The sequence below is a fragment of the Lipotes vexillifer genome, unplaced genomic scaffold (genome assembly GCF_000442215.2).
Source record: "Lipotes vexillifer unplaced genomic scaffold, Lipotes_vexillifer_v1.1 scaffold251, whole genome shotgun sequence".
Lineage (NCBI taxonomy): Eukaryota > Metazoa > Chordata > Mammalia > Artiodactyla > Lipotidae > Lipotes > Lipotes vexillifer.
Genome location: NW_006770868.1, coordinates 2,126,339 through 2,139,536, shown reverse-complemented (window position 1 = coordinate 2,139,536; position 13,198 = coordinate 2,126,339). Strand labels below are relative to the sequence as shown.

The 13,198-nt window shown below is 52.9% G+C and overlaps 1 protein-coding gene across 1 annotated transcript; it reads left to right on the top strand.

Annotated features, from left to right (window-relative positions):
* The first annotated feature begins 6,661 nt into the window (after nucleotides 1-6,661).
* SNAI1 (snail family transcriptional repressor 1) lies at nucleotides 6,662-13,198 on the top strand. The gene is made up of 3 exons (XM_007446385.1): nucleotides 6,662-6,813; nucleotides 7,559-8,086; nucleotides 12,190-13,198. The coding sequence occupies exons 1-3, from the start codon at nucleotides 6,732-6,734 to the stop codon at nucleotides 12,372-12,374; spliced, it is 795 nt and encodes a 264-aa protein (XP_007446447.1). The 5' UTR covers nucleotides 6,662-6,731; the 3' UTR covers nucleotides 12,375-13,198.

The window sequence follows — 13,198 nt, the reverse complement described above, 5'->3', positions numbered from 1 at the left end:
GCAACTGTTTGTCTGTAAAAGCTGTTCTTAGCTCAATAGCCATACAAAAACAAACCACAGGTTGGATTTGGCCTGGGGGCTGTAGTTTGCTAACCTCTGGTCTGAAGGGCAGTCAGTAAAATAAGTAAAATATTGTACACGATGTCAGATATTTGCTGAGTGCTGGGGAGAAAAGTCAAACAAGGAGAGGGGATAAGGAGTGTGAGAGGCTGGGGAGGGGGGGGATGAAGTGGTGCCAGAGGAGACTTCCCTGAGGTGAGGAGGTGAGCCTGGTGGCCGTCTGGGTGGGGGGAGGGGGAGATATTCCACAGAAAGGGAACATCACATGCAAAGGTGCTGAGGCTGGTGCATGCCTGGTGTGGTCCGTGGTGGCTGGAGCCTCATCGGGGAGGTGAATTCAGAGGAGCCTCAAGGGGCCCAGTCCCGCAGAGCCTCATGGTGTTGTGAATATTTTGGTTTTTCCTATGAGAGAGATGGGAGCCTTGGAGCGTTTATATGTACATAGACAGGCTTCAACATTTCAACAGCTGCAAAATATTCCATTGATTGGACTGTTATATATTTAACAGGTTCTCCATGATGGACAACTTTGCTACCCTATTAAGAATTAATGAGGTTAGGGCTTCCCTGGTGGCAGTGATTGGGAATCCGCCTGCCAGTGCAGGGGACACGGGTTCGAGCCCTGGTCCAGGAAGATTCCACATGCCACGGAGCAACTAAGCCCATGCGCTGCAACTACTGAGCCTGTGCTCTAGAGCCCGCAAGCCACAACTACTGAAGCCCATGCGCCTAGAGCCCGTGCTCCACAACGAGAAGCCACTGCAATGAGAAGCCTGCACACCGCAGCGAAGAGTAGCCCCCGCTCGCTGCAATGAAGACCCAACGCAGCCAAAAATAAATAAATTTTAAAAAAGAAAAAGAATGAGGTTAGGGGCTTCCCTGGCAGTCCAGTGGGTAAGACTCTGCGCTTCCACTTCAGGAGGCACGGGTGCTACTCCTGTTGGGGGAACTAAGATCCCACATGCAGCGAGGCATGCCCCCCCCCAAAAAAAATGTGGTTAATACTTGCAAATGATTAAAAAAAACTTAAGACACAGGAAAGGGCAGGTAGTAAAGAACCTCCCTCCCACTCCTGCCCAGCCGCCACCCAGATCCCCTCCTCAGAGACAATCGCCTGTTACCAGTTTCTAGTTCTCCCTCCAATGGTTGTTTCTGTGTCTCTAAGAAATACCCACGTATTTTTCCCTCTTTATATGCAAATGGAATCACATTATGCATGCTGTTCTGCACCTTGCTTTTTACCACTTCATGTCTTGATATGATTCCACATCCATTACATCTAGAGTTTCCTTCTTTCTGACAGGTGGCTAATCTGACTGCATTATAATGTATCAACTGGTCCTATGTGGGCCTTGGCTCCAGTGCAGGAGCGTCAAATACCACTTGGGGATGCTAAAGGGACACCTATGTGGGTGAGGCTCCTGCACAGAGCCCGGCACAGAGTAGGTGCTTAGTAAATGGGAACAAAAAGGGCTTATCCATCTTTTCTTAGAGCCCCCAACTTGGCCACGCCCAATGGACTTGGACCCAAAAACTTCGCTTGAAAGCCTTTTGTATCCTGGGATGGTGACAGAGTGCCTTCTGAGTCAAGGCCCGAGGCTGAATCACTATTTGCATTCAGGCAAGTGGGAGACACTCAAGAGGTTTTGTTTTTTTAAATCAAGGATAAGGGTGGAGGTTGAGCCTTGATTCATTCATTGAACTTCCCATGGACAATGTCTTCTTCCCTGTCGAGATTAACTCTCTGATTGATCTGCTCTGATTGATCCACTCGCCCGATTAATGATCTAATAATCAACAGGGCCAGTTGGCGTAAGATACAAAGAGTATTTATCAGTTAGGGAGTTCATCAACTCAGTGACCAAAGGACAGACTCAGGGATAGTTCAGGACATGGAGAAAAGGAAATGGCTTTGGAGTATGTAAGAAATGCTCCAATCATGTACATGCAAATTGTAACTAGGAGATCTCACTTTCCCTTATCAGATGGGAAAAGATAAAAAAAATTTGATGATACCCTGCATCCACCAGGTTTTGAGAAGGGCCCCCACCTCCCTGCTGGTAAGTATAATTTAGTTTAACCTCGTTAGAGGACATTTGGACAAATGTATCAACTTTTTTTTTTTTTTTTTGGACACAGCACATGGCTTTTGGGATATTAGCTCCCTACCAGGGATTGAACCCGGGCCGTCGGCAGTGAGAACGCAGAGTCCTAACCACTGGACTGCCAGGGAATTCCCTCATCATTTTTTGTAACATATCTTTGCACTTCAGGTCAAAGATGTGTGTACAAGACATTCATTGAAATTGCCACCTTGTTTGTAGTAGCAAAAAAGTATATTCTAATCTAAATGCCTATCACAAGTCCCCTTATTAGATAAGTTGTGTGATTATGGTATAATCCATGCAATGAAAAAGTCTGCAGCCCTGCAACAGATGAAGGGAGCTACATGTAATGATATGGAACAACTTTCAAGACACGCAGTATAGTAACTTGCGAGGAAAGCAAGTAGGCTAGCGTATAGGCTCCCATTTGTGTTACATAAAAAAGGGAGGTACATATTATATTCACATATGCATATATCTCCTTGTCTCTATAAAAACCATCTCTGGAAGGTCATACAAGACACTGGTAAAAATATTTAGTTACCTTTGCAGAGGGAAATGGAGATCTGGGATGGAGGGTCGCTTTCTTTTTTGTTTGGTTGAGTTGTAAATCACCTTTTTAGTTATCGTTCTTTTAGTGGGGGATGGACACCCGTGGAAAATGCAGGCCTTTATTCAAATTTATCTTCTCTCAGAGGCCTTTCCTGGCCGTATTAGATATTCCCAAACTGCTCTCCAAGGCAGCTGTACCAGTTTTCATCCTCGTTGAAGGCGTGTGCATCCGGCCCCACGTGACGGCCAGTAGAGGGCGCCGCAAGGCCGCGCCCCGGGGCGAGGGCGGTGGGCAGGGTCGGGCCGGCCGGGTCCGCTGCAGCCCAGCCGCAGAGCCAGTACATTTCCGGGAGGACCTGACACCACAGCATCAAAAGTGTCGCCTCGGGCTTCCCTGGTGGCGCAGTGGTTGAGAGTCCGCCTGCCGATGCAGGGGACGCGGGTTCGTGCCCCGGTTTGGGAAGATCCCACATGCCGCGGAGCGGCATGAGCCATGGCCGCTGAGCCTGCACATCCGGAGCCTGTGCTCCGCAACGGGAGAGGCCACAAAAGTGAGAGGCCCGCGTACCGGAAAAAAAAAGTGTCGCCTCGCCTTCACCTGCAAGGAGGCCGGGACCGCACCTCCGGGAGCTGGCTCGCCGTCCAGGGCCTCGCCTCGCCCAAAGCCCCCTCCCACCTCGCTGTCTCCGCCGCCTCTTGGAAGGACGGTTGTGAGGGTGACCCGGGAGGAGAAACCGCCGGGACTGTTCAATCGGAAGGGAGGGGACAGCCCAGATCTGAGAAAGGCCCCTCCCCCACCTTACACCTCCTCCAGGGCGCAGGTGACCGACCGAAGGAAAATGGAGAGCAGCAGGCCCAGGCACTGGTGTTTTGAGTACCAGCCTCTGGACTCTGCCCATCCCGACATCTCCCCACCTTTTACAGTTGAGGAAATTGAGGCTCAGAGAGACTGGGTAACTCGCACAGGGTGACCCAGGAGGAGGAACAGCCAGTAATCAGTCATTCACCAAGTACTTGAGCCCCTACTAAGTGCTTTGAAGATAATTGAATAGGGTAATGGAATAAACAGTGATGTTGTGAGTGGAGCAGGGTGCTACTTTGGCTGGGATGATCAGGGAGGCCTCCCTTGAGATGACATAAAATTTTTGTTAAATATATCATTCTTACCAAAAGTGTTTAAATTGTCTACAGTTTCAAGACTACTAATAAATAGCTTTCTGTGCTTAAAACAACATTATCAAGAACTCTCTAGGAGCACCTTCTCCCCGAGTTAACCACTCTCCAGAATTTTGTATTAAACATTTCCTTGCTTTTCTTTATAGTTTTACCGCCTCCATATACATTCCTAGACAATAAAAGGTTTCGTTTGCTTGATTTTGAACCTTATGTAAATCCAACCAACTGTATGCATTTGAGTTGGTTCTTTTTGCTTAACATTATGTTTTTGAGATTTATCCCTCTTGTTGCAGTTTGTTTTTATTGCTGTATATGTTCCATTATGGGAATGAACCGCAGCTTATTAACCCTTTGTACTGTTGATAAACATTAGAACATTACGGTTGTTTCCACTTTTTTTGTTTTTTGTTTTTGTTTTTGTTTTGCTATTAGGAACAACGGTGCAATGAATATTCTCTTGTTTCTTCTGGGATTAGGGCTGGGCAGCAGTTTTCAACTTTGGCTGCTCACTAGAATCACCTGAGTTTTTTAAAATGCTAATACCAGAGGGTCCCACCCAGACTAATCAAATCAGGTTGGCTCTGGGGGTGGGGCCCAGGCTAGGGTGTTCCCTGAGGGAATCTAATCTGCGGCCAGGGCTGAGAACCTCTGGGATGCTGTTGGCCTGGAAGTAGAATTGCTAGGAGGAGAGTCACCTGTTATTAGCTGATGCCAAACTTTTCCGAAGTGGCTTGTACCTATGACACTCTCGCCAGCATGGAACGAAAGTCCTGCTGCCCTCACACCCTTGCTAGTGACCAAATTTTAACTTTTTATCTTTCTGATGGTGTGAAATGGTATATCACTGTGGTTTTAATTTGCATTTCTCTCATTACTAATGAGGCTGAGCAGTTGGTGAAGTTCATGCTGAAACAAAGACAGAAAAGGAGCCAACATGGTGAAGATCTGGGGAGAGAGATTTAGGGGGCAGGGAAGATGAACGGCAGGTGCCAAGGTCCTGTGGTAGGCAAGGGCTGGGATGTGGAGGAACAGAAAGAAGGGCGTGATCATTGTGCAAGGGGCAGGAGGACAGTGGCTCAAGACAGGATCAGAAGGGGTCAGATGAGCAGGGTGGAGGGCCGCGGTGAAGACTTTGGTTTTTACCCTGGGTGAGATAGGAATATGGGAGGTTTTGAGCAGAGGGACACGGCCTTACTCCTCCCTCTGGATGCATGTGGAAAATCGTGATTGAAAGTAAACAGACGTAGAAGAGGCTATATTCTTCGTAATGACTGTGCATGGCCTGTCTCCCCCACCTTACCCTCCCCTCACCAGTTAGAACATGGTAAGGATTGTCTTGTCCACAGCTGTTATCCCCAGCACCTGATGACCAAAACAGACAGTTGTCCCTGCCCTCATTCTAGGTGGTGAGTGGAGGGACTTACAGGGTTTCATCGTCCTTGCTTCACAGGTGGAGACCCGTGGGCAAGACCTGTGGATTTATTTCCGTGCCACAACCCCACTCCAGGCGGGGCATGGCCCTCAAAGTTGGTGGGCTCACAGGAGAGCTGAGGATGAAGTGTCCCTCCCCTGGGCCCACCCCACAATGAATCAGTCAGTGCCTCCCTTGGAGCCCAGCCTTAGGTCCTTTAGACACAGTATTGACGACCCCAGACAAGTGAGGAGACCACCTCAGCCCCACCCTTCCCCACTTCTTTCTCCCACCTGCCCAGAGTACTCTTTCTCAACCATTCTAAACAGGTCCCTCCTCAGCTGAAAATTCTTCCTTGGCTCCCCAGTGCCCTTGGGGCAAAGTCCAAACTCCTCCAGGCCCTGGAGGCCAGACAGATCTGACCCATCAGCCCTGCCCACCCCACCCCCAGCCCTGAGAGCTGCTCTCAGTGGCTCTGAAAGTTACTGATTCTAACCTCAGGCCTTTCCCCTCGGTATTTCTTCACTTCCTCTGGTAAGTGACCCCCCCCCGACCCCCTGTCAAGTGACCCGCCTCTTGACTGTCACAGTGCCCTGTGGTCTCCCCCCATCAAAGCACACTTCCCTTTGCATTGGAATTGTCTGTTTACTTCGTCTGTCTCCTCCGCCGGACAGGGAGCTACCCTTCGGCAGAGACCCCGAGTGTTTTGTTCAGGGCCGTATCCCCAGCTCCGGTAACAGTGCCTGGCATGTTAGTGGGCACTCAGTAAACACTGAGGGAACGAATGCATTTTTCTAGATGATGCCCGTTTGCTTTGCAAAAAAGGCTGTGGCACTGCACAGTCAGCAACCACGTGCAGAAGTCCATTGCTCTTCCCCGTCCCCGAACTGTGTATTGTCCTTTTCATTCCCACGCTCTTTGCAAGTCACCTTCCGGGCGAAGGCACCCCCTTCCCAAACCCGAGGAGGTGGCAGTATCGGAACGTCAGGTGTCCAGACCCGCGGCGCCAGGGGGCGCCAGAGGCGGGCTACCGTGCCGCTTCGAGCTGGCTGGAGCTCGGGTCCCGAAGGGGGTCCCGCCTAGTCCGGGGTTCCCGGCGCCCCGCCCCCGGCAGCCCGCAGCCGGGTGATGAGTGCAGCCCCGAGGCCCAGAGCCCGAGCTGCCCCTCCCGGCTCCCAGCGCCACGCGGCGCGAGCCCCGCCAGACCCCGGCGCACCTGCTTTGGGCGTGGCCTCCGGCGAAGGCGCGCCTCGATTGGCGCGGAGGTGACAAAGGGGCGTGGCCGTAGTCGGCCCCCGCCCACTCACGGCTGGCGTACTTAAGGCAGTTGGCGGCCAGACTCCACTCACAGCGCAGCTGCACGGCCTCGCGGGTGGAGGGTCTTGGTATCCCAGCACGACCCGGCTACCCCCGCTGCTTCGGCCACCATGCCGCGCTCTTTCCTCGTCAGGAAGTCCGCCTGCTCCCGCCGGAGACCCAATTACAGTGAGCTCCACGACTCTTCTCCAGGTGAGTGGACGGGGTGCCGGACCCCAGGGAGTTTGGGGGAGGCAGGCGAAGGCTGCATGGGGGCCACTTGAGAGGCAGGGCGCCTGGGGACAAAATCGAGGGGCCAAAGCCGAGGGGCCAAAGTCGAGTCAAAAGATAACAGTCTGGGTGTGAATAGGCCGGGGCAGGTGGATCCGGGAGATTGGGAGAGGGCTTTTAGAGGCCGGTGGTCTTTGGCTGAGGGGACTAATTAGCCGCCGAGAAGCGGGGCGCCCCGAGAGCACAGAAGTGAGAGGAGGCGGCTTGTGTCTGGATAGACGCCGACCAGGGGCTGGAAAGAGTCCGGAGTCCACAGGATTTGGGGGAGGGGGTGGGAGAAGAGATGTGTATGGAAGGGGGACAGGGATGGTGCCTTGGCAGCTGGGGAGATTGGGGGCCAGGGAGCTGGGGGTCTTGCCTCAGGCTGGGGACTTGGGCACCGCAAGGGGAAGGAGACCTGAGAATGACCTCCTTGAGTTGGAGCTGGGGAAGGGGGGGGTCCTTCCTGTAAGATCTGGAGGTTGAGGGGGGAGAACCAGGTGACCTGGCTGAGGAGGGGGCTCTGCCAGGGCAGGAACCTGTCTGTCCTGGTCATGAATCTTTTTTATTCATCTACTAAGCATTGAGTGCCAGCCTCACTCAGCCCCTGGCCCACATCAGGCTAATGTTTGCTGACTGACTGAATGATCTAATCCCTGACCTTGCGCTTTTCCCTGTCTCCTCACAGAGTTCACTTTTCAACAGCCCTATGACCAGGCCCACCTGCTGGCAGCCATCCCGCCACCTGAGGTCCTCAATCCCACGGCCTCACTGCCTACGCTCATCTGGGACTCTCTCCTGGCACCCCAAGCCCAGCCGATTGGCTGGGCCTCTCTTCTGCCCCAGGAGATCCCCAAGGCCGTCGAGCTGACCTCCCTGTCTGACGAGGACAGCGGGAAAGGCTCCCAGCCCCCCAGCCCACCCTCACCAGCTCCTTCGTCCTTCTCTTCCACCTCAGCCTCCTCCCTGGAGGCCGAGGGTTATGCTGCCTTCCCAGGCTTGGGCCAGTTGCCCAAGCAGCTGGCTGGGCTCTCCGTGGCCAAGGACCCCCAGTCTCGCAAGGCCTTCAACTGCAAATACTGCAACAAGGAGTACATCAGCCTGGGTGCCCTTAAGATGCACATCAGAAGCCACACGCTGCCTTGTGTCTGTAGCACCTGCGGGAAGGCCTTCTCCAGGCCCTGGCTGCTGCAGGGCCACGTCCGGACCCACACTGGTGAGTACCCCTGCAGGCTGGCTGCCCTTCTCACTGTCCCACTGCTTTTGCTACCAGCTCTTGTAAGATGGGCTTGCTGTTACTTTCAGATTGTGGAAACTGACCCCACCCCCACCCCCACCCCCCGCCCAGTCTCCTGACTTCTAGCTCAAGAGTTCAGGGGCCTGGCTCCGAAAAGTTTGGCAGAAACATTCGTTCATTCACCAGCTAAGCAGATGGGCTAAAGAGATAATTTTACACGTCCCTCTGCAGGCTCAGTTCCTCAGCCAAATGGGTTGGAGCTGGTATGGGAAAGGTGTAACCAGCACCTTGCTGTTGGGGCCAGGTGTGAAGGGGCTCACCCTGCTCCACTTCCCCCACCCGCCCCCCAGCCAGACAGGATGTTTGTCAGACTCCCCACCTGCCTCTGAATCCTGCTTTGGGATCTTCCCAAACTTTGGGCTGCTGTTTCACCTCTCTTAGCCTCAGTACCCTCCTCTGTGAAATGAGCATAGAAACACCTTGTGGGGTTTTTTGCTCTGGTCAAGTGAAAGAAAGCATACAGAAATCACCTGGGACAGTGCTTGGTACATGATCAGTACACACAAAAACCATAGTTGGTATTCATTCTGCTTCCATGCTGTGTGTCTTTGAGCAAGTGATTTAACGCTCTGAGCCTCTCCGATTATAATGTAATCATATAGGGTGGGTTACGATAGCATTTCATAGGGGGCTATCTAGATTCAGTGGCTCCTTAATCGCTTTATAATATCATCATGGTTCTCAGATCTGCTCTCCCCACCCGCATTCACACTGCTGAATAGATAATCTTAATCCTATCATGCAGACCCGGGAACACGTTTGCTGGCAGAAAACACAATTATGTCTTGGTGTTTCAAACAATGCAATACTGAACGTGTAGAAAATTATGAAATGGAGCCTGTTCTAGTCTTTAGCTTTCTGGAAATGCAGAAAAGGTAGCCACTCCACCTTTCCAGAGCATGAATGGTGGAGGCCACCCTGCTTGGGGCTGCTCTTTGCAGAGTGTCTGTTGAGGGAGAAGAGGGTTCAAGGGTCATGACTTGGTTTTGGGGGTCAGGTTGGCCAGGTTGGAGACTCAGTTCTGGCATTTCCTCATCCGGTGGCTGACCTCTGAGTGAGCCATGAGGGTCAGTGAGGTGGATTGTGAAGCCTGGCATTTTGCAGGCATTACTGGTGTCATCGTTACTCCTACGGGGGTGGGGGGCATCCTCCACACCTTGCAGACTGTGGCTACTACCCATGTCTCTTACTTGGTGCACAAACAACTCTGATTTTAACATGGAAGGGTCCAATTGCCTGGCCTCTGTCCTGGGTGCCTGATGGGGTCTCTATCTGGGGGGAGAGGAAGCCCTCAGATGCTCCCCTGGGCTCCCCAGCTTCTTTCCCCTCCCACTCGGACATTATTTTAATGTAAAGGCATGGCCCAGACGCAAAAAGCCTGTTGAAATGCACCAATGCCATCCTCATCAACTCCCATTGTGTGCCTTAATGGTGCGCCCAGGGGGCGGGGCTGGGGGTGGAGCAGGTGCACGGGGCAGCGGTGCCCAGCACCTGTTCCAGGCCGCAGCTGCTGGCCCGCAGTGTGTCAGGCCGCGTTAATCCAGGGAGTATTGCATGTACACTGCCCCCCTCGGCAGCCTTTGTCCCGCCGGTCTGGTGCCGATTTCACACTCCAGGAGCACCATAAAGACGTGGCTGGGGTGGGGAGGGAGAATCCGTGAGGGGTGGAGGGAGAATCCGTGAGGGGTGGAGGTCTGCTGCCTCCTGCTGCACCCCTCACATCCCATCAAGCCTGCCCCTTTGTTCAGGTTTGTGTCCAATCATAAGAAACATAAAGATAACGTTCACCGAGCACCTGGCAGTGCTGGAGGGAGGTGGGGGAAGGCGTGATGCTCAGGGCTTCCTTCACCTGTGTCAAGGCGGTCAATCCACCAACAGTCCTAAGAGAGAGGTGCCATCATAACCCCCATCTTACAGGTGTGGAAACTGAAGCATAGAGAAGGAAGTCACTTTTCCAAGTCACAGCCCATGGGCTGGAACCAGGGCTCCATCACCTCGGCCAAGGGGGTGAGGGGGCCGTGGGGATTACAGGACTCCACCCCCGTTTCCAGACCTGCATAGCGTGGGCCCTGAGTTCACAAAGGAGTGTGTGAGTGAGGAGGAAGTTCCCTTGGACCTTGTAGACTGAGGTCATCAAACCCTTCCGGCCTGGTGTGCAGAGGCAGCTCGATACAGCAGAGCAGGTTACTCAGGTGTCCCTTCCCCAATCCTCTGGCTAGGTCCCCGCTCTCTGCCCCAGGAGACTGAGCCCATGAACGTGGTTCCACAGTGGGCCACAGGCCTTCCCTGCTCAGCTAGTGCCCCAGGCACCCAGGAGGCTGATGGAATTCATTCATTCCCAGCTCTCAATTCCAGTACTGGGATTTAACTAGAGGGCCTTGGCCTAGGGGCATATAAGGCTGGGAATGGAAGGATAGGAGAATGTAGTTTCTTCTGGAAAAGACTATTCAGTATTACAGAATAGTGCCTGGCCTGTGGTAGGAGCCTGATTAGTATTTGTTTAATGCGTTACCCTTCTGACTTTATTTGGGAAATGCTGCAGCCCCAGGAAGAAGCGAAACACAGCATTTGACGTTTCTGGAATGTGAGTTATAGTCTCTTGATTGGGGCAGGAATTATGAAAAGTTGGTGAATGGTGTTTTCTGGTGGTGATTGAGGAGTCAGGCTCTTCTGAGACCTTTATAAAAAAAGACTTACTGTTGTACGAGCATATTGAGTTCTCACTGTGTGCCCAGCCCCGAGTGCAAGACTCTTCTCCATACAGCCTGGCCGAGCAGGTGAATGAGGACCACAGGTAGGGTTTTTTTAAAAAAATAAGTCATAAGGTAAAAGGTTTCTGTAGCCTCTTGGGGGTTCTGGGCCTTGGGCTGGAAGCTTGGAATGGATTCAGGGTGGGCGGCGGGCAGGTGGGATCCTGCCCTCATGGGACTCAGTCTGATTGGGGGACGAACAGACTTGAAACTACCCTGAGTGTGATCCGAGTTGATGGGGAAGCAGGATAAAAGAGTGACCTGCTGGGGGATAGGGGTGGGGTGGGGCTTTAAGGCTGACTCTTAAGCTTTGTCCCCAAGAGGAAGTAAATCCAGGGGTCAATAAGGAACATCCATTACAGCCCCCTTAACTGAGGGGCAGTCTGTGTAGTGGTTAAAATCAAGGGCGCTGGGCTTCCCTGGTGGCGCAGCAGTTGGGAGTCCACCTGCCAATGCAGGGGACACGGGTTCGATCCCTGGTCCAGGAAGATCCCACATGCCGTGGAGCAACTAGGCCCATGCGCCACAACTACTGGGCCTGCGCTCTAGAGCCCACGAGCCACAACTACTGAAGCCCCTGCGCCTAGAGCCCGTGCTCCGCAACAGGAGAAGCCACCACAATGAGAAGCCCGCGCACCGCAACGAAGAGTATAGCCCCCACTCGCTGCAACTAGAGAAAAGCCCACGTGCAGCAACGAAGACCCAAAAACAGCCAATAAATAAATGAATAAATAAAAAATTCTTTTAAAAAAAAAAAATCAAGGGCACTGGAGTCGGGATATTTGGTCTTGCTGAGATGCTGCATATTCCCTGTGCCTCAGATTCACCATCTCTAAACTCAGGACAAAGGTGGGGTTAAATGAGATAGTGTAAAATGCTTCCACTGTCCCTGGCACAAAGTGTTCAGCAAACACAGTTGCCATCACTGTCATCATTGTTGAGCACTTCTTGCTGGCAGGGCAGGAAAGGTACTTGATTCAACCTTCTCTCAATTACCAGCCTCTCTGAGTGGGGGATGAACAGCTCCATTTTACAGATGAGCAAATGGAGGCTCAAGAGAAGCCAGCTGACTTGCTCAGGGCCACACAGTGGGAAGCAGCAGCGCTCCCTGCTAAATCTAGGCCTTTGGACACTGTATGGCCTGGCTTTTCTGGGTCGTGGGAGTTCCTCAAGGTTGGAGTGAGCCTGGGGTGGGTGGGGATTTCAGTAGACGTCAGCTGTTCTCCCAAGTGGCTGAGTCTCACTCAGCTCCCTCCTGTCTTCTCTCCCCAGGCGAAAAGCCCTTCTCCTGCCCCCACTGCAGCCGTGCCTTCGCTGACCGCTCCAACCTGCGGGCCCATCTCCAGACCCACTCGGATGTCAAAAAGTACCAGTGCAAGACGTGCTCCAGAACCTTCTCCCGAATGTCCCTGCTCCACAAGCACCAAGAGTCAGGCTGCTCAGGGGGGCCCCGCTGACTCTAAAGGCTCCTTGCGCCTCTCCGGGCCCTCCCCCAATTCCAGAAGGAAGGACCCGGCATCCTTCTTGCTGCCACAGAGTTCCCTCCTGAGCTCCGCCTTCTGGCTGTGTTGGCCCCCCAGGACTCTGAGGACCATTTCCCAGTCCTCTGCTCTGAGCGCCTCACCGGGCTCTGAGGGGGGCCTTTCTTTGGATGGCTGATGGGAGGGTGGCTTGCAGCAGAGACCTCCTCCTGGCAGCTGCTGCTCCAGAGTGTTCTGGAGTTGGCCTTTCTGCGTGGGTTTGTGTATCCAGAGCTGTTTGGATACAGCTGCTTTGAGCTCCAGGACAAAAGCCAGCAGACTGATGAGAAGCTCCCACCCCACTCAGGGGACCCCAGCCTCCCCTACAGGAACCCTCAGGCCACCCCCTCCAGAAGGTGCAACTGACTATGCAAACATCCACCCCCAGGTGCACTCGCGGGGGTGGTCCCTGACACAAGGACAGCGTCTAGACCCCAGGATGCCCCAGGGCCTGGGCAGCTATTTCAGCCTTCTGTTTGTCATGGTGGCACCTGTTTCACGGGCAATTTAACAATGTCTCCAAAGGGACTGTGAATAATTGCCTTCACTTGTCCGGGGCCCAAGTGGGGTGCTTCGGCTCCACTGATGTGTCTCCCGGAACTATTTTCGGGGGCCCGACAGGTGGGCCCGGGAGGAAGATGTTTACATTTTTAAAGGTACACTGGTATTTATATTGCAAGCGACATTTTGTACTAAGGAAACGTTTTGTATAGTTATATGTACGGTTTATTGATATTCAATAAAGTGGTTAATTTATATAT

Bases quoted from the DNA above. Each gene is read 5' to 3' on its own strand.
- SNAI1 (XM_007446385.1), top strand. From the start codon at position 6,732: ATGCCGCGCTCTTTCCTCGTCAGGAAGTCCGCCTGCTCCCGCCGGAGA. The intron at 6,814-7,558 runs GTGAGTGGACGG...GTCTCCTCACAG, and splicing joins GCTCCACGACTCTTCTCCAG to AGTTCACTTTTCAACAGCCC. The intron at 8,087-12,189 runs GTGAGTACCCCT...TTCTCTCCCCAG, and splicing joins CCACGTCCGGACCCACACTG to GCGAAAAGCCCTTCTCCTGC.